The following is an 18,028-nucleotide window of genomic DNA, read 5'->3' as shown; positions in this document are numbered from 1 at the left end:
GAGACTTCTAGCGGATACTGTAAAGACCAAGGCAGTCCAGATCCGGGCGCAGTGTACGGGGATTTTTCTGTAGCGCTCCATGATGGTGGGGCCGGAGTCTGGGCCCGGTTTTGCGTATGCCAGATGTATCCAACGGCCAACTTCCTATTTGGCTGGCCGCGCGCTAAGTTTCTATGCTAAGATCCCAGGGTTAGGGTTCTCGCTCTCCAAGCTCGCGCTAAAACTCCGGCCGTTCAAACTCCCGCAACATGATGGCGCCACTGCTGGCGACGATCGACACCAGTAAAGGCTGACAAAAAACCGTCCAATCAGTTCCCAAAATGCCGACCGCGCGCGAAGGCGAGGTGTGGAGATGTTACGGAGTAAGGAGCATGTAGAAAGCGATTGCAGTGCCGAAGGGATCAATAAAAAAAGTCAGCACAGCATATAATCCTCAAACCAGAATTTTGTGTGGCCACTGCACCTCAAGGCAATAAGTAGAGCTGCAGTCTCAGTCATCACTGTCACTCTAAAACTATTTCAAGGCGGCCATGTTTGGGTCGTCGCCGTTGAGACAATCCGCCTTCTACACCCTGCCCCTTATCGTAGTCATCCTGGCGATCATCTTCAGTCCTTCGTCCCCTCTGGCGCGCAGTGTGCCTTTCGTCAACAACCTGACGCTCAAGAATTTCTCTTCTTCTCTCACCAAAGCTTTTCATACCTTATCCAAAATGCCTAAAGCACCCACGTACTTCTTCAGCCATGGTGGGGTAAGACATAAAGATCTACCCCTCTTTCATCCTGAACCCCTTCACCAACACCCTGTTACAGCCAGACGTCCAGTACAACACAACCCACCCCGTCTACCCCGTGCTCCAATCCATCGGCAAAGAAATCACCCAAAAGATCAAGCCCAAAGCCGTCGTAGTTTTCTCCGCCCACTGGCAAGCCGAGCCCAACGAAATCCACCTCAACAATGCCGAGAAAACAGATCTCATTTATGAGTTCGTCATCCCCCTTTCCCCTTTGCCCTCCTCAGGCTAACCCCCTAATCAGTTTCTACGGGTTCCCCCCAGAATACTACAAAGCCACCTACCCGAACACCGGCTCGCCGGAACTTGCCTCCCGCATCCTCGATCTCCTAAGCAAAGCGGGTATCAAGGCCCGCGGCATGAAGCGCGGCCTAGACCACGGCGTCTTCTCTGGTTTCAACGTGGCCTTCAACCCGGAGACGAACCCACTGAACTGCCCGCTGGTGCAAGTGTCGTTGTTCAACAACGAGGACCCGAATGCGCACTACAAGCTGGGCCAGGCGGTCTCGTCGCTGAGGGACGAAAACATCGTAATTATCGGCACCGGCATGACGGTGCACAATTTGCGCGATATGCGGTTTACCTGGGGCGATCCACGCCCGCTACCTTACTCGGTGTCTTTCGACAATGCACTCAAGGAAGCCGTAGAGTCGGATCCTTCCGTGCGCCAGGAGAAGATGGCTGCTGTGACCAAGCGCCCTGATGCTAGGCAGGCTCATCCCTGGATGGACCATCTGATGCCTGTTTATGTTGCTGCGGGTGCGGCTTCTGAAGAGAAGGGTAAGCAACTTTGGACATTCCAGGAGGGCAGCTTTGCGTGGGCACAATATCGGTTTGGTGAGCTTCCTGCATGAATGGAAATACCAAACAGTGCTCTCTCTCAAGCATATTCGACATAAGCGAGGCGGATAGCAACGCTTTCACAGCTATGTATATGTTTGACTCAACTTTTTTTAAAGGATACACGTAATGAAAAGACTCATTTCTGCAATCATATCGTCCTAGAGCAGACCAACATCCTCTTAATAACTCACTCACCAGTTACACTCTGCCAGTCGTCGAACACTCGGTTTCCCTAAATTTCTTATGATGTGATTTCATGACTAACTCCTTAGGAGGAGCTCTCCTGCTGGTTAGATTCCCTGTTTTCATTGGCCCACTGCATGGCAACCACAGAGTCATCCATCATCTCTGTGAGATCCTCCAAGAAGAGGCTGGCCAGGACTGAGACTGCGCCAAAACCCACGCTGCAGTAGTATGCCCAGGGATAGGCATTTGAGAATGCCGTTTGGCCAGCAAGAACAAGCTGGGCCCAGGTATTCTCATTAACACCAGGTAGATACCGAATCTCTTTGACCAGAGAGGCAGCTGTCAGGTTAATCACCTGGGCAATAAGTGTGGGGTTGGTGATACCCAGCCGGACACACTCCATCCCAAGAACTTCTTTGAGTTCCGAGACAAGCTTGTGGGCAAAGACGTTGTAGTACACTGTATATCCAACAGCCCCTCCAACGATACGAACCGTAAATGTGAGCGCTGTGATCGTTGCGATGTACTCTCCCTTGCAGACAATTGTGGCAATGGTTGATACCGGAACAGTAATGCCGCCAACTCCCAGGCCCGCAATAAAAAGAATGCCATAGACGGCGTGGATGTTGTCGACCCTTGCCAGGGAAAGGCATCCACAGCCAACTGTCATAAGTACCGAAGAGATAAAGACGAGCCACTTAACATGGCCACGGAACCAGGAAATGAAGATGAGGGAGATAAAACAGCCGGTGAATGTGCCAAAGGCAAAGGGCATGCCGCGGACACCAACTCCAACAGGGCTGTTACTGGTCAGCATGAGCTAAGCTAAGAAGCTCCATCGGGTTCTTAACTCACTTGTGACCGTAAACATTATAGGCCTCACCGGGCCAGAGCATCAAGACCGAAAAGAAGTTGGCACCAGAGATAAAGATGATGATCATAGTCAGGGCCAAGGTTCGTGGAGCTTTGCTCGGCTGGCGGGGGATAATGGGATTCGAAGCAGCCCAGTGTTCCCAGGAGGCAAAAGCAACCAAGCAGAGACCACCAATAATGATGGGAACAAGCGCTTGGGCACTCGCCCAAGGGAACTAAACAGCTCTTGTTAGCCAAGGCATCCCTAAGTTGTCAGCGCAAATAGATGTCCACAAAGATACCTGATAGCCGGCTCCCAAGATACCAGCCTCGAAGAGCGACAGGCCTGCAATAGACAAACCACCGCCAAGTAGGTCCATCCTTTTCAGAAAGGTTATCTTCTCCCCTGTTCCCTGGAATTTGAAGCGTCCAGGAGGAAAATAGAACGCGATTGTTAAAATCAGACCGATAAATGTCCAAAGTGATGTGACCAACGCAATGTACCGCCAGTCCGAGTAGGCCGAAATCAGTTGTGCATACATGGCACATGGCAGGAAAGGGAGGATGGTCAAGATCATCCCAGCGACATAGTACCCTCTCTGCGAAACTGGTACCAACTCAGCCGTCCCGGCAAGTGCAGTAAGTTCGTTGATGCCTGCGCCAACGCCGGTGACCGTCATCCCGGCTATTATCTGGATCAGTCCAACAGTTCAGATTCTTGCGAAGTTGATGCTAACTCACCAATAAACATGTCCATGCCATTGGCAGTACCACAGATGATCTGACCGACAATGACCACAGAGTTGCCAATAATCGCAACATAACGGCGACCAAAGAGATCCGAAAGGGCGCCGACAAAGGGAGAGATCGCGGCAGCAGCTAGAAGGTAGGCAGCGATGAACCAGACCCAATAAGTAGTGCCACCGAGCTCACGGTAGATGTAAACCGGAGCACCGCCTAGTAAATAAGGGCATTAGCATGGGAACAAAAGCCGAAACAATCAAGTCCCTGGGTCTGGGCGTTGCGACACCAAGCGGAGATGCCCATTCGGGACCGACTCGACGATAACGACCTATGTACGTACCGAAAAGATACAACGGGGCCTGGGCACTTGTCCACATAAATGCCAGGGCCGTCAAGGCCGTCCAACGACGGAAGGTTTCTTTCTTCACACAGAGGGTTAGTTATTTCGTCAGGACTTAGTCCAGGCTCTGGACTACTTTGGCCAATACTGGCCGAGTGGAAGGCACGCAGGAAATCGAAAAGATTGTCGAACCATTGGCAGTTGATCCTCCTCTCTGCTGGAAGCGGCAGCGCCGCCGCAATTTCTCTTCTCCGGCATTGCGATGACGATGGCGTGGTTGAGTTTCCCAGGTGATTCGAGGTGTTCAGGTGATTGCGATGTCGGCGTTATCGGCGGCAGCACGGTGGAATGATCCCCGGGTCGTTTGTGTGCTTCCATTTTGTAACTGGTGGCTAGGGAAGGCAGGTTGTGGGTGTTGAATCACGGCAGGAAGGAGCAAGACGGGTCAAGGGCAATGGACGTTATTTTCAGGTTAAGGCAAAATCATAGAGCCCAAATAATGTTCATTTCCCAAATTATTCCGGAGAACCAGATAAGAGCAAAAGGTGGGAGCGGAAAGGGGGAAAGGGAGAAGGAAGGCATGAGAAACAACATGGAGAAATGGTGACAGGGCAAGGCACACTGGTTTGCTGCTGTGTAAGTGTCCTAGGGCCGCAAGTTCGTGCTTCCATCTCAACCCTAGAAAAAGTGTTTAAATACCAGGACTTGCAGGTTGCTCATATCGTCTTTCCTTGGGAATATGTACCTGGTCAATACAGAAAAGGAGAAAAGGGCTGGATTGGACGAGGGCGGCTGGGATGTCAAGATTAGTAACGAGCTTAGGCAGTACTAACAACTCATTTGCCAGCTACTACCAGATAAGTGAAATGTAATCTTGGAAGACCGATTGAGAAATTTTTTTTTGTTTTTTTCAATCGTTGCTAATATTAAATCCCTTATATGTGTCTCTGCTCGATATTGACTCCCAGAGCTACCCTAGTCAGGGTCAACGAGCTAACTTGACCCATGTTTGCCTCGCTTCAACACCATATGGATTTTGGTATACAACCCCTACGTCAGAAGTATAGGAAAGATGTAGGTAGTCGAAGAACTTCCAGTTTAATCCAGGTGGCTGGAACCGGGGAAGAGGATGCTCATCCCCGGCTCTGTGTGGTTAATTCTTGCATGCTTAGGACGCCTGCAGCTTCTGAGACCTGCAAAAAGGATATCGATCTGATAGAATTAGTAAAGATTCTCAAGGAACTACAACGGCTTAGTACTAGATGCGCCTTGTTGCTGATTATGGTGGCACAACAGAACTGAATTGCTGCTGGTACGCGATGGACGAATCATATTATTCTAGTAGCGGCATTGCAGCCTTGTCAAAACAATTACAAACTCCGTCATAGAGTCAATCTCGATAATCAAGAACATCAGCCACGCAATTTGGCAAACAGGTGATAATGCGGGAGCCTGCTGCTCCACGTTAGAGGAGGTTCAGGCAACCATAAGGGCGCAGAAAGGCATCGGTCTCATATGCTGAGGCTGAATTAACAACCTATCATTAGCGTCTCTCAAAAAGGGACTCCTTTTTTCTCGAATTGTTTCTGCATTCTCGAATAGCAGAGCCTCGCATACCACTTGTAGATGACACAGGAGCCGGTTAGCTCTGAACTGGCAGTGATAGATTAGCTCTCGGCGTTTAAGTTGAAGTTGCCACACTTAAGGGGCTTTAAAGTAAGTAACCCCAAGAGCTTGTTGTCGGCCTTTCAGCATCAACGCCAAAGTATAGCGTTTAGAATATCCCATGAGAATAAGATCGGGATCGCTGTCCCAGGCTTGGGGATATTCATATTTTGTTTCCTTCCCGGGAATCTTCTTACCAATTCCTCATCTACAGCGGATGTGTCTAGAGTCTAAAGCTCAGCTTGCTACGGCCGTAATCTGTCGATAAGGTTTCAAGCAACGTGGGACGAGGAACTCAGGTTGTATGTGGCAAAGCCTAGTTGACTTGTCGGTTTGCTTGCTGACAACCGCCCAAGCCAAAATTGTCATCACTATATTATGCAAGTACCCAGCAAGTGGTAAGAAGTGCATCAATCAAGCCCGAGCACGGAGCTGTATGGCTAGAGTTTGTACACAAGAACGAGGCAATCTCGCGACCTGCGGTCGAGCCTCATGCATAATACTACCTTTTGGAAGACGCAAACCTCAAAGTAGACAAATAGGCGGTGCTTACCGCAGTACAGGTGGTATCTCTGTCTTTGAAAACGCCGTCCCAATCCCCCTAATTTAGTCCCCTTTCCCGTTGACCTTAATATCCAAGACACACCCAAAATCCAACCCTTACCAAGCAAGCCCGTTACAAAGCATAATTCTCCGTATGCAAAAAGATCTCCTCCAGCATATCATCGCCCCAGATCTCTGCCTGCAGCCTCGCCACCGTATTCGCCACACCAACCCGCATCGACGGCGGACCGCACACGAACACGGCCGTCCGTCGGCCGAGGATCCCCCGCCCGTCGGGGCCGCCCGTGGCCCACTCTTTCAGCATGTATCCGAGATCCGGCCGGCCGTACTCAACGCTCCAGCCGCCGTCAACCTGCGGAATGGGGAAGGCGAAACGCATCAACGACCGCTGGAACTCGGTCGGTGTCTCGGGGAAGCCAAAGTCGAAGCCGGCTGGCGGGCCGAACGTGCTGGTTGGGCGTGGTCCGCGCGCTGGGCCGACGTCGGTACGGAGGTGGGCTAGCTCGGGAGGGCGGATTTGCGGGAGTGCAGCCTCTTTCTTATCGGTGTCGGTGTTATTATTCTCATCGTTGTTACTGTCGTTGTTACTATTATCATTCTTGTCCTCTGATTTCTCTGGCTTCTCCTTCTTGTCACTTGCCGCCTCAGTCTGTGCGGCAGCTGCTTGGAGCTGGCGGGCCGTTGCTTCGGCAATGATCTGGCTATACCGCTGTCTCCCTGCCGGGGGCGCGAAGTTGAAGTGAGGAGCATTCTCGCCGCGAGGAGCGATGGGCGGGAAGTGGAACTCGCCGTCGTTGTTCTTGCTGAACTCCGACTTTGTCGGACTACTCCGGCCCTCCAACTTGCGAAGTGTCTCCTCGGCAACCGATGCCCTGTTCTTAGCGGTAAAATTGGGCGGGGGGCCTGGCGGCGGCGGAGGAATATTGTACGGCTGCAGATACTTCTGCTGGGGAAGAGCAGTGATGCGGTCCTCATTCTCTGCGCGAAGCTCGCGCTCCCTCTCAGGATCTCCCTGAGCCTCTGCTGCGATCAAGGCACTGTTGCGCTTGCTCGCGATGCCCGCCACGAACCCGTCTAGCTTGTCATGGAATGCATTGCTAAGTGGCCGGGGTGCCCGACCTTGGGGCGTTCCCTGCTTCTTCCTCACCGCTGCTGTCACGTAGATCTTGCAAGTCACGCTCTCCGGGGGAGCCGACTCCCGGCAGATGCGCAATTCTTCACGGAACCAGTCCATCGTCTCCAACCTCTTCACTGCCCACACCACAACAATTCTTTTCGTGATGGCCTTCCCGTCGCGCATGCGCTTGATCAGGTTGAGCAACTGAGAAATCAAGGAGGTGATGCCGCTGCCTCCGGCGATCAAGATGCATGTGTCAAACGCTGCCAGCTCACGGCGCATACCACCGTACGGGCCATCGAGGAAGGCTCGGTAGGTGTGGAACGGCCCCTTTTCGATAGCGGTTTCGAGGACTTTCTTGGTAAAACCCCCGTATGGGCGGAAAACAAGAATGCAATCCCGGTAGTCTTCGCCGTATTCCGAGGGGAAGTCCTCGCTGCAGAGCGACGAGATAGTGAATGGATGGTTTTCAAAGAGCGAGATCCCCGGCATGCGCAGATAAACATATTGGCCTGGCTTCCACCGCATCTGGGTAGGAATCGTGATCTTGATGGCATTCTCCGATAGGATGTTGATGGCAGCTTCGTCTCCAACAAGCCATGACATGCGCCACGGCCTTGACCAGTTCAGCTTGAATAGGCGCATAATGTTGCAGACGACAATAATGCCGATAGAGGCATACAAATAGCCCCACGACATGAGGAAGTTCTTCGTGTGCCAAAACAGCACACCGAGGTAGATGTATCCAACAGGAACATGCAGGAAGGAGAAGAGTTCGTACGCTTTTCGCCGGATGACAGGGAGAGAAGCGACGCAAAGCCAACCCAAGGGAACTATGCAGGCAATTCCGGAACCATAGATGATGCCACTTCCAGGAGGAAAGAGTTTCTCGAATACCTCCATGCCTCCATCCTCCCAGACAGGCTGGATGTAGAACGGAATCATGTGGACCAGCGAGAGGAAGAGACATAGATAACCCAGCCAGCGATGGAAGACATTGAGTCGCTCAGGTCCAATGCCGGTAATAAGCGTCAGCAAGTTCGCCTTCGTACTGGTCGCAAAGATCCAAGGAGTCATAGCAACAGCCATCATGCCGGAGCGGATAGCCACAGGTGGTGATCCGAACCGGATGCTCTGCCAGTAAAGGGGTTGCTGGAGGAAGCAATAGATGGTCACGAACGACAAGGCGACGAAGACGCAGGTCAACACGGCGAGGGATGAGAAGGTAAACCTGTGCTTCCTCCAAACGATGTCCGGGATAGGACGGTAAAAGACCCATCGGAACAAGGCCAACGTATCGTTCACAAAACCAACTGATGAGAAGTGAGCCTTCGGTCTGAAGGTCTTATCCTGGACCTGAGGAACATCCGGGAAGAAATGGCGCTGCGAAGGATCCTGTGCGACCGCCGTAGCCAAAGGTGCCGACCTGTCCCATTCCGGCTCCCGAGGATAGAGCTCACGGAAATGTTGCTCCATCTCTTGCTTATAGATGGCCTGCCGAATCTTGTCTTGCCAGTAATGCCATAGCCTCACAACCACGGTCAGACCTCCTAGGACAAGCGCGAAATACGTCCAACCTAATCCATACTTTCCAGACTCCGACCACGGATCGACCGTAAGCGCCTGGACCAGGCCAGGAGGAGCATTGGGTGTAAGCGGGATGTCGATACGCTTTGCGAGCTGCTCCATGGTCTGCGATGTATCGGCTGGAGTCTGTAACACTGGTTGAATGTGGGAAGTCATTTTCGGATTGCTGCGTATGCCCAAGCACACTTGGGCACCGGCCCTTTAGTCAAGCCAAGGTTGTGTCGTTGAAGTGAAACGCTGGTTGTAGAAGGAAGTTGTCAATGTGAGCCTCGTTGACAGTGGCGTCGAGGATCTCTCCGTCCTCTGCAACACGATTGGTATCAGAGAGCCACAAATGCACTGCTGATTACCATCTAGGAAGTTGGCATGTGAGGGGGTCAATGTCTGTGAAACAAGGCTCAATGATGAAGACGAGGCGAGAGGATGCAGGAGAGAGGCACGAATATAGGGGTTTCCCGGATATATTAATGTTTGTGAGCGCTCTGTACTGTGTAAATCTGGGTAAGGGTCCTCTTGGCTCCGATCCAACAGATATCCAGCTGGACGAGCGGCGTTGCCGTCGAGTCTGGACTTTTTCTTCTCAACACCGATCAATGGCTTTGCAACAGAGTGAAGTTCATTGGAGAAACGAGGTTTGGACGAAGATCTGGGCGAAGGGTGCAGTATGTACTTGGAGAAAAGCACGCTAGCACCAAGCATTGGCAGCTGGCTTTGGCAGGGTCAAATATTGAACAGCCGAAGCTGCATGTCCATATCACACCTGTTAACACTCCATCAGTCGGTAGTGTTCACTTTTCGGCAGACCTGCACCAGCGGACGCTAGACGCAATCCGTATGGAGTGCTGGACCTTGCAGATCGGAATGGAGAGGGGTGTTATGACAGGGGGGAGGGGGTGTGAATGCCTCCAGCAAACTGTCTCAGAGAGATTTTCCTCTGCCCAACGCGATCTGGGAACTTTTTCTCGGCAGCTATCTCTCTCCCTCAAGCAGCAAGCAGCCCGTTGCACAAAAAGCGGGACAAAGTTTGCTTGCAGCTTACAATGTGTGTACGTGAACGCGGGGACGGCCACTGTAAAAAAGGTATCCAAGCAGCCGATTCTGCGGCCCGTCTGGTATCGGTTACGGCAGCCGGAGTTGTTAGCAAGATCACATAGCCCAGCCCTGGGCTTCCCCGCCACCACCACTTTTTGCTTCTTCTTAGTGCTCACTGTGTAGGTAGGCATGTGTATTGATACGGAAGAATGCGACCTAACACCCAAGATATGAGGGCCTACGATCTCATCTCAATCAACATCCCAGTGGCACATTGGCACTGCCTTCTGCCGTGCACGGCAGCGCCGTGTGGACATACTGTGCAGGATCGTCTACTTCGTTGAACTGGAAAATTAAAAGTAGTGTCATTGTATGGGGGAAACCATCCAGTGAGAGCGCTGCATCCAACTTTCTTTGTTGAAGACAGGCAGATGAGAGAAGAGCATGGACCCCCCCCCCCCCTCCCAACCCAAGGCGACGACCGTCAGTGTGACCACCATCCTGGTCTCGCTGGTGGTAGGGAGATGCACCTCCCACGAGGTGACCCTATCCACGACCTTTCCCGCTGCGACCTCTTCAGTTCCTCCTTAGTACCCATGCAAGCCAGCATTGTGATGCTCAGGGGAGTCACTGGCAGGTGTCAAATCGCGTGGAAGAATTGCTGTGGGTAATCGATTTGATGGCGGCGAATGGCAGCCAGCTGGCAGCTTGGTATGGGCCCTTCTGGGAAAGGGACCACCAGATCCAGAGTGGGGAACTGGCAGAGGGCAACAGGGGCCCGCACAGGCGGGCGGCAAATCTGGAGTTTTGATTGGCTGGTGGATTTTCGGTCAAGTCCCGCTTAGCATTCATGCTGGAGCTTAGCTCAAGATGCTTGGCCATCACTCCAACCACCACCATTGGTTACTTGCTTAATCCAGGGAACGTCAGTGATCATTGAGCCTCCAATGAGTCTCCGAAAATATTGGAAAGGGAGCTTAAATTTCTTCTTGGAAAGGTTCCTCACTGCACGGTTATCAGGTGATGAGATTCTTTTACCTTCCTGGATACCGGGCATCCGAATGATCAAGCTCTCATCTGTAAGATTCACCATGTGTATAAAGCCTGTAGCCGCTAGCACCATCACAGAACTTGCATGAATGTGAGTTGATAGTGGTCGACGTTGGAACGAAACTTTCCATTGAGATGTTGGCCGCAGTTATCAAACATCTACGCTGCGTAGGTATTGAGAGGCTAGAGAGTCGGCAATCATTGAACTTGCCTGCGATATCACTGCGAAGTACTATTTTGCTGCTACTCCGTTGTATATATAAGACTTGAATAGGGGGGTATGTTAAGTACATTCGTCTTGCTGATAATGCGTACAGTCAGGTATATAACGTGTTGAGCTTACTAAGACGAGTACAATGTGGGAGCTATTTCAGATTAACTCGGGGACAACTATTCGGATTATTTGGATGACATCAGACAGTAAAGATGACATATGCAAGACAACCTACCCTGCCCGGCCCAGGTTACAACTCTGCCTGATCCACCTCAAACGCCAACCCACTGATATCAGCACTCAACCTCCTCCCTTGCGCCAACTCAGCCAACACGACCCCAGTGCCCAGGCTCATCGAAATGCCCCAAGGTCCATGCCCCGACGCTACGAACACCCCGCCCTCACTCCCCGGACTCGTCGCCACCTCAGGCCCGAGATACCGATCACGGATCCTTGAGATGATGGGCGTGCCCCTCGACGTGACCGGCCGGAAGCAGAGCCCCTCCCGCACAACCACCATATCGTTCTCGATCTTCTCTCCCCTGCCCAGGATGGCTGTTGCCGCTTCGCGCAGCTGGTCAATGTTTTCCTTGTATGGCGTAGCCTTGCCCTTCGCGGGGTCTTGCAAGGGGAGTGTGGAAGAGTTCAGGCCAGCGAAGTAAATGTGTCCTCCTAGACGGGAGAATATCTCCGGGCAGAAGAGGTTTTTATGGGAGGTAAAGACGGCGTGGCAGCCGTTACTTTCCACACCGGCATGCCATCTGGGGGATTTGAGGACTAGGGAGTGGCCCGCTAGGCTTTTGATCGGGATTTCGACGTTGGACTTGGGGAAGAGTGCTCGGAAGACCTCACCCGTCCAGCAGCCGGCTGCGATGATGAGCCGCTTGCATGGTAGCTCTGTCCACACGTCCGTCTCGACGTTCACGATGCGAACGCCGGCCAGCACTCCCTTCTCGGTCTTCACAGACACAGCCTTCGCCGGCTGATGCAGCTTCACCCCCCGCTTCATCGACTCCTTCAACAAAAAGTGACACAACCTCAATGGATCAACCTGGGCCGTAGTCCCTTCCGCACTAATAAGCTCGATCTGATCCCCCTTATTCCTCCACAACCAGGTTGGTGTCTTGTTCGACTTAGAATCCAAAATCACCGGCGCAGCATCCGCACGACTGGTCCCGTCCCTTAGCCAATCATCCCCGCGCTTCTGGCCCTTGCGGGCTTCCTCCGAAGCATAATAGCTGAGGCAGATGGTGGGTGAGTAGCCCCATTTCTCTTTGCCGTTGTGTTGTTCGGCAAGGCGACGGTGTTCTTCGAAGGAGAAGGCACCTAAGTCGGCAACGCGGGGGTAGAACCAGTCTTTTGCGAGGAAGCCGCCCGAGAAGCCGGACGCGGAGGAGAACAGTTCCGGGGAGGTTTCGACGATGTGGATGGTTGTAGGGTCTTGGTGTTGAGAGAGGTAGTAAGCTGTTGATACGCCGATGATACCGGCACCGATAATGATAGTTTCAGAGGACATGTTGTTTGGTCGTGCTTACAGGTGCTTGTATATAAAGGTAAGATGCAACGTGATATTGATTCGGGGACCTGATAGCTTCACGGAAGGAGGGACATCGCTAAAAAGAGAAGAGCCATCGTATATAAGTTCGTTTCTAGACATTTTGAGTCCAATACCTTTTCTCCATAATGAAGTGTAAAAGTGATCTCCATTCAGCCACTTTCGCTGTTTTCTCGGTGATCTGGATGCCAACCCAAATGAAAACATGAAGAAGGAATCCCGGTGATGAATTGCGGTACGCCCTTGGGTTAACAGTGTCGGCCGTTCCCCGCTCTCTCTCTCCACCCGGAGGGGCTCCCAAACCAAAATCTCACACCGATGCAACACGTCTGCGGCGGCAGATCGTGAACTTCCACTAATTCACCACCCTATTCAGCGCGCGCCCGCCAACAATTAGACAGCTCAACTGATCTAACTAAAGTAACGAGATGGAGCCCAAAGTCATCATCGTGACTGGCGCAAGCCGTGGAATCGGCCTTGCTGTAGCCAGGGTCTTGCTGCAGGCTTCTCACAAGGTCGTCCTTATCGCTAGGTCAGCGGAACAGCTCCAGGCCCTGAAAGAGCAGTATCCCGAGCAGGTCGCGTACCTGGCTGCCGATATGACTGTTTCTGATGTAGGTAGCTTCAGGTTAAGTCCACCTTCAGGGGGATGTGTGGAAGAAGGGCATGGATGCTTTGCTCGAAATCTCTTGGAGGAACTACAATACAATACTGACGGGCTTTCAAGGCAGCATTCCGACTGACTGAGCTTGCCATTCTTACATTTGGTAGAATTGATGGAGTTGTCGTTAATCATGGTGTTTTGTCTCCCATTACTCGCCTTGCAGATGCGTCTATTGAAGAGTGGAAGAAGTTATACGATACCAACCTCTTCAGCGCTCTTGCAATCGTAAGATCACAGGCTCTTCAGCAAGTATATACATTATATTGACCAGCGACTAGGTAAAAGAGACGATCCCTCACCTACGGAAGACCAAGGGCCGAATTATCTTTACTTCTTCGGGTGCGGCAACAGGCGCATACACTGCCTGGGCAGCCTACGGCTCTTCAAAAGCCGCTCTCAATTCATTGGCTAAGCACGTCGCGGTTGAAGAACCAGATATTATCTCCGTGGCAATCAGTCCTGGCAGAGTGGATACGGACATGCAGAAGGAAATCCGTGAAAAGGGCACTGCCATGGCACCAAAGGAGTACGAGACTTTCAAGGCGGACTTTGAGCAGGGCAGATTGGTACGACCCGAGCAGTCTGGAGGTGTCATTGCCAGACTGGCCGTAGATGCAAAGGCTGATCTTTCTGGGAAGTACTTCAAGTAAGTCATCCTTATGATTGAGCTCTAACTACCTTTACTGATATCTTGCTAGATGGGACGCGCCCGAGCTGGTGGAATATCGACAGTAACAGGGCAGATAGAGAGCCTGATTGATTGAGGGTCAGCATGGAAAAGTCGCAAGAAGTGCATGACCAGGATATCAGATAGAAAACAAGATCAGAAAAAGGTTGAAGGCTTTATGTTTCTCCACACAATGTTGTTCAGTATTAGCATGGAATATATAAAGTGATTCATCACTCTTGTGTAGTTTGAATTAATACAGTAAGAAAAGAATGGAACCTACCATCAACACATTTCTCCTTTTCAGAATATAGCAACACAAGCATAGGCTAGGCGTCGCGGTTAGTCCAGCGCTGTCAACCGGAGATGGTTGATGAACTCGGATCAATGATTAAGTGAATCAGGTGATAGTTTTCCGTCATGCAGGTGTCGGAATTGGAATGTACAAGGCATCATGTAGACGGAGGAGGGCCGGTCATGATTTCTACTAACTGCAGGTCTGGTTAGCTCCCGAAAACTCCGAGACTGCAAGCTAGAAGACGGATTTTTCCAACATATCAGAGATGTCGTTTGGCGTGACAGTGTCAATCACCATGGTTTGGTATGATTGGGGCGACACGGAGTTTCTCATCATGTAGGATATTGCGAAAGGAGGAAAGCGTATGCATACCTTACTTTCGGATCTGTGTGAATGGCCGGCTCCAAACAAAAACAACCGACCGAACAAAAAGTGGAAGAAGGAAAACTCAGAAATTTCAGTGGGATTTATGCACAACGTCCGTTTCTTCGGCTCGGAACAACTTAGACGACAACGGAGCCTGGAAGGCTTGAAGTTTTCGTGTTGGACGGACGGGGAAGATGGGTTGGAAATTTTTTGAGCACCACTGGACATACTCGATGTTGCTGTGGAGCAGCGGGGGTGTGGCAGAGCGTAAGCAGAGCTGTGGCGCAGCCATAAAAACGGCGGTGTTTGCGCCACACGTACTGTGGGGCCTGGAACCTGCGGGACAAGCAACACGCTCATCAGCGAGGGAGCATATAAAGAGTGGCTCACCAACACTAAGGCGCATGCACCATCAGTACCCGGACTGTCCTGGATGTTTGTCCATCATCCGAAAACTCTCAAAACTAACCGGATTCGAAGAGATATATCTGTTTTAATTTGACCCATTCCTTTCCTGGCAACCCACGGTTTGAGTTTGGTTCAACGAGTACATCGTTGCTAGAGAGGGCTGGTACCCTCTTGTCATCGAATTTCATCATGTCGGACCATGAGTTTGGAGGTTTGTAACCATTTCCCTTTTACGCTCATCGACTTTTTCCTAGAAGTCGCGTTGTGCGCCAATATGTGTTGTTTTCTTTATCTGATGATACTGGCAAAGCGTGTCTGTGTTTTAAGTGAAGTGCAGGCATACATTTGTATCATCAGTATACGCTGAAACGTCATTGCTATTGATGTTAAGGGGTCTTTATACACCTCGTTTTCTCCCAAAGTTCAGACACGAGGTCATAAAGTCTCCAGAGTCCTGGAGCTGCCGCCATCAGGCTTCTACATTTCCCCTACCTCGTGGTGTAAGCCGTCTTTGTATCTCTCTCTCTCTCTCTCTTCCTTGAAACCTTCCATATCCACTTGATTCCCGCTCCGCGACAACCCCCATCTCGCCAGCATGCCACGCATCTCCGGACAAGATCGGTACTGGAGGCAAATAGACGGTTTCGATAGTATATCCATTTCTTAATTCAAGTCATACAATCCTGAGAGCTAACGTGCATGTTTAGGTTCGGACGACCTCTCTTTACCAAAGGGTAAGTTTGCTGGCTTGGAGTCTGTTCTTTTTAAAATGTTTTATACGTTGACACCATTACCAGCCACCGTCCAAAAGATCGTTGGAGAGATTTTGTCTTTATCTGGAGGCATCGCCTTTTCCAAGGAAGCTCGCGATGTTCTAATTGAATGCTGCGTCGAGTTCATCACACTTGTCAGCTCAGAGGCAAATGAAATCTCTGAAAAGGAGGCCAAGAAGACAATTGCCTGTGATCATATTGTGAAGGCTCTTGATCAGCTCGGCTTTCCGGACTATGTGCCCGCGGTTTTAGAGGCTGCCGCGGAGCATAAGGAAGTCCAAAAGGTAGGACCACTTATACCTTCTCATGTTTCTCAATATTAACGCTGTGAGCAGGGACGCGAGAAGAAGGCAAACAAGCTGGAGCAGAGCGGTTTGACAATGGAAGAGCTCGAGCGCCTACAGCAAGAGCAGTTCGCTGCTGCGGCGGCAAGACATGCCTGATCGATGTCACTGGCATGGGTAAGGTCACTTTTATGATGGTAGGGTAGCAAGGCGAAGAACAAAGATGATACGTACTGCATTGGTCTTGGCGTTGGAGGAAGCGTGTTGGCAAATGCCGGGTTCAGTCGTATACATAGGTACCTAAGGGGAACACTTCTCCTATTTTCTTTTTAATTTATTTATTTATTTTTTTTCAGGCGTAGGGTTAAACGGGATATATCCTACTCGGGTTCTCATTCCACTCTTGTGTGTTTATGGAGCCTTGTGATAATGAACTTGCTTTCCGAAATTGGCAAGCCAAACTTTCCGTGGAGTATTATTTGCTGGACTCACGTTGAGAGTTGGCAAAGTCTGTCCGTTCGGGAGAAAAGAGCCAGGATCTCAGTCAACAAATGTCTCTCATACAATTAGTGAAATATCACTCACACAAATATCGTCATAAACTTCTATTTCAACTCCCCTTGAACCACTCTAACCACCCAAAATCTAGGTCAAGGTATTTACATGCTATGTTCTTCGTCAAGACATAGTGCAGCCGACAACCGTGCAAGCCCTTCCCCCTTCTTGAAGCAGTTTTAGTAGCCCTCCTTGCCCCACTTGTTGTACTTGTCATGCAGGCGCTGAAGAAAATATATTAGCATTTCTCCCCTCTTTCACTTTAAAAAACAATCTCAACACTGGCCGAAGTCATACCTTGGGAAGGTTCACGTTGGGGATGACGACAACGTTGACGGCGCTAGGAGCATCCTTGAGGGGAGCGTTCGGGTCGCCGCCAGGGTGGTACTGGTACTTGCCCGACGAGCCAGTCTCCCAGGGCATGCTGTGAGAGGCGATGGGGACAGCGTTCTCAGAAGTCGCCTTAGTGGGGGAACGGCCTGTTGGGGAGAGAAGAGCACTCGTGTAAGTCTTGATGCAACCGTGAGGTACGTGGCATGCTGAGAGGGGACAACGATGGAGGGGGGTTCATGACGGACCGAAGTAGTAGCCGGCGCCGCCGAGGGCAGCAACCATAACACCACCGAGTATCTGTTTCAGTGCAACAGCTCCGTGTCAGCTTGGGTCCAATCGAATATCATGTGTGCAGTGCAGGTCGTGGAAGGCGGTCGTGGGCAATTCGTCATCACCGTCGCGGGTGTCGAGGGTTCGGAACGAGAGTCGGGTGTTTCCGTGGGAATTTGACGCACCATGAGCTCGGGGTTCTTCTTTGACTCGGTCTTGAGGGCCTCCTCGCTGGAGGCCAGCCGGCGAGCGGTAGTGGTGAAAGCCCGGCGCGCAATGTGGGAAGCCATTGTTGCAGTGGTGGTGTCGGGGAACTGGAGAGCGGGGAGTTTGGTGTTGCTGGTTTGAGAGGAGCTCGGCGGCGATGGTCGTGCAAGCTTGGATGTGCTCTCATACGATCGATTTCGTCAAAGCCGAAGCTCGACGGCTTGGCGCCTGATTACGTAAGGTGGGCTGGCTGGGGGTTGGCGAACCCAAGGTCTTGGAGCTTGGGCCACTTCAAACCTCCAAGCCCCAATGCCGGTAAGCATTCGCGTCAGGGATGCGAGGGAGCTCGGACTATCTTTCGTTTGAATGTCCCAGCGCCTGTCAACCCTTTGTTGGTTGCAGACTTCTTGCGCTTCTGCTATTGTTAACGACTCGGAGGAGTCTGTGAGCCCGAAGAGAGATGGCTCCCTTTTTGGTTTCTGTGGATTCAGGGTTGGACAGCATGAACACCACTGCTGTGCCCACTTATGGGACACATGTGCTACGGCTTTAAGCCACATCCATCATTGCTTGTCTACATAAGTATGAGCCTTTCGACTTCATCATGCGTTGCAGAGAGAAAAAAAAACACTTTCTCGGACCTAACATTGACATCAACGCGAG

At 51.4% G+C, this 18,028-nt stretch overlaps 7 protein-coding genes across 7 annotated transcripts; 3 read left to right on the top strand and 4 right to left on the bottom strand.

The window, feature by feature from the left end:
• Positions 1 to 320: 320 nt before the first annotated feature.
• Positions 321 to 1,645, top strand: CTHT_0012380 (putative ferrous iron binding protein; the record flags this gene model as incomplete). The annotated part of the gene is made up of 4 exons (XM_006691692.1): positions 321 to 362; positions 525 to 749; positions 811 to 983; positions 1,036 to 1,645. The coding sequence occupies 4 exons, from the start codon at positions 321 to 323 to the stop codon at positions 1,643 to 1,645; spliced, it is 1,050 nt and encodes a 349-aa protein (XP_006691755.1).
• Positions 1,646 to 1,902: 257 nt separating this feature from the next.
• On the bottom strand, positions 1,903 to 4,134 carry CTHT_0012370 (putative efflux pump protein; the record flags this gene model as incomplete). Its single annotated transcript, XM_006691691.1, has 6 exons — positions 1,903 to 2,620; positions 2,676 to 2,908; positions 2,975 to 3,357; positions 3,414 to 3,629; positions 3,757 to 3,838; positions 3,949 to 4,134. The coding sequence occupies 6 exons, from the start codon at positions 4,132 to 4,134 to the stop codon at positions 1,903 to 1,905; spliced, it is 1,818 nt and encodes a 605-aa protein (XP_006691754.1).
• Positions 4,135 to 6,097: 1,963 nt separating this feature from the next.
• On the bottom strand, positions 6,098 to 8,791 carry CTHT_0012360 (putative transmembrane component protein; the record flags this gene model as incomplete). Its single annotated transcript, XM_006691690.1, has 1 exon — positions 6,098 to 8,791. One exon carries the CDS (start codon positions 8,789 to 8,791, stop codon positions 6,098 to 6,100), a length of 2,694 nt encoding a protein of 897 aa, XP_006691753.1.
• Positions 8,792 to 11,235: 2,444 nt separating this feature from the next.
• CTHT_0012350 (uncharacterized protein) lies at positions 11,236 to 12,501 on the bottom strand (the record flags this gene model as incomplete). Its single annotated transcript, XM_006691689.1, has 1 exon — positions 11,236 to 12,501. One exon carries the CDS (start codon positions 12,499 to 12,501, stop codon positions 11,236 to 11,238), a length of 1,266 nt encoding a protein of 421 aa, XP_006691752.1.
• Positions 12,502 to 12,968: 467 nt separating this feature from the next.
• On the top strand, positions 12,969 to 13,939 carry CTHT_0012340 (uncharacterized protein; the record flags this gene model as incomplete). Its single annotated transcript, XM_006691688.1, has 3 exons — positions 12,969 to 13,154; positions 13,483 to 13,850; positions 13,903 to 13,939. The coding sequence occupies 3 exons, from the start codon at positions 12,969 to 12,971 to the stop codon at positions 13,937 to 13,939; spliced, it is 591 nt and encodes a 196-aa protein (XP_006691751.1).
• A 1,599-nt stretch (positions 13,940 to 15,538) lies between these two features.
• On the top strand, positions 15,539 to 16,159 carry CTHT_0012330 (negative cofactor 2 complex subunit beta-like protein; the record flags this gene model as incomplete). Its single annotated transcript, XM_006691687.1, has 4 exons — positions 15,539 to 15,593; positions 15,651 to 15,677; positions 15,741 to 16,000; positions 16,052 to 16,159. The coding sequence occupies 4 exons, from the start codon at positions 15,539 to 15,541 to the stop codon at positions 16,157 to 16,159; spliced, it is 450 nt and encodes a 149-aa protein (XP_006691750.1).
• A 575-nt stretch (positions 16,160 to 16,734) lies between these two features.
• On the bottom strand, positions 16,735 to 17,448 carry CTHT_0012320 (uncharacterized protein; the record flags this gene model as incomplete). Its single annotated transcript, XM_006691686.1, has 4 exons — positions 16,735 to 16,779; positions 16,853 to 17,034; positions 17,134 to 17,185; positions 17,344 to 17,448. The coding sequence occupies 4 exons, from the start codon at positions 17,446 to 17,448 to the stop codon at positions 16,735 to 16,737; spliced, it is 384 nt and encodes a 127-aa protein (XP_006691749.1).
• Positions 17,449 to 18,028: the final 580 nt, after the last annotated feature.

Source organism: Thermochaetoides thermophila, assembly GCF_000221225.1.
Source record: "Thermochaetoides thermophila DSM 1495 unplaced genomic scaffold scf7180000011814, whole genome shotgun sequence".
NCBI lineage: Eukaryota > Fungi > Ascomycota > Sordariomycetes > Sordariales > Chaetomiaceae > Thermochaetoides > Thermochaetoides thermophila.
The sequence above is the reverse complement of the archived record's forward strand: the minus strand, read 5'-3'. Positions and strand labels throughout refer to the sequence as shown.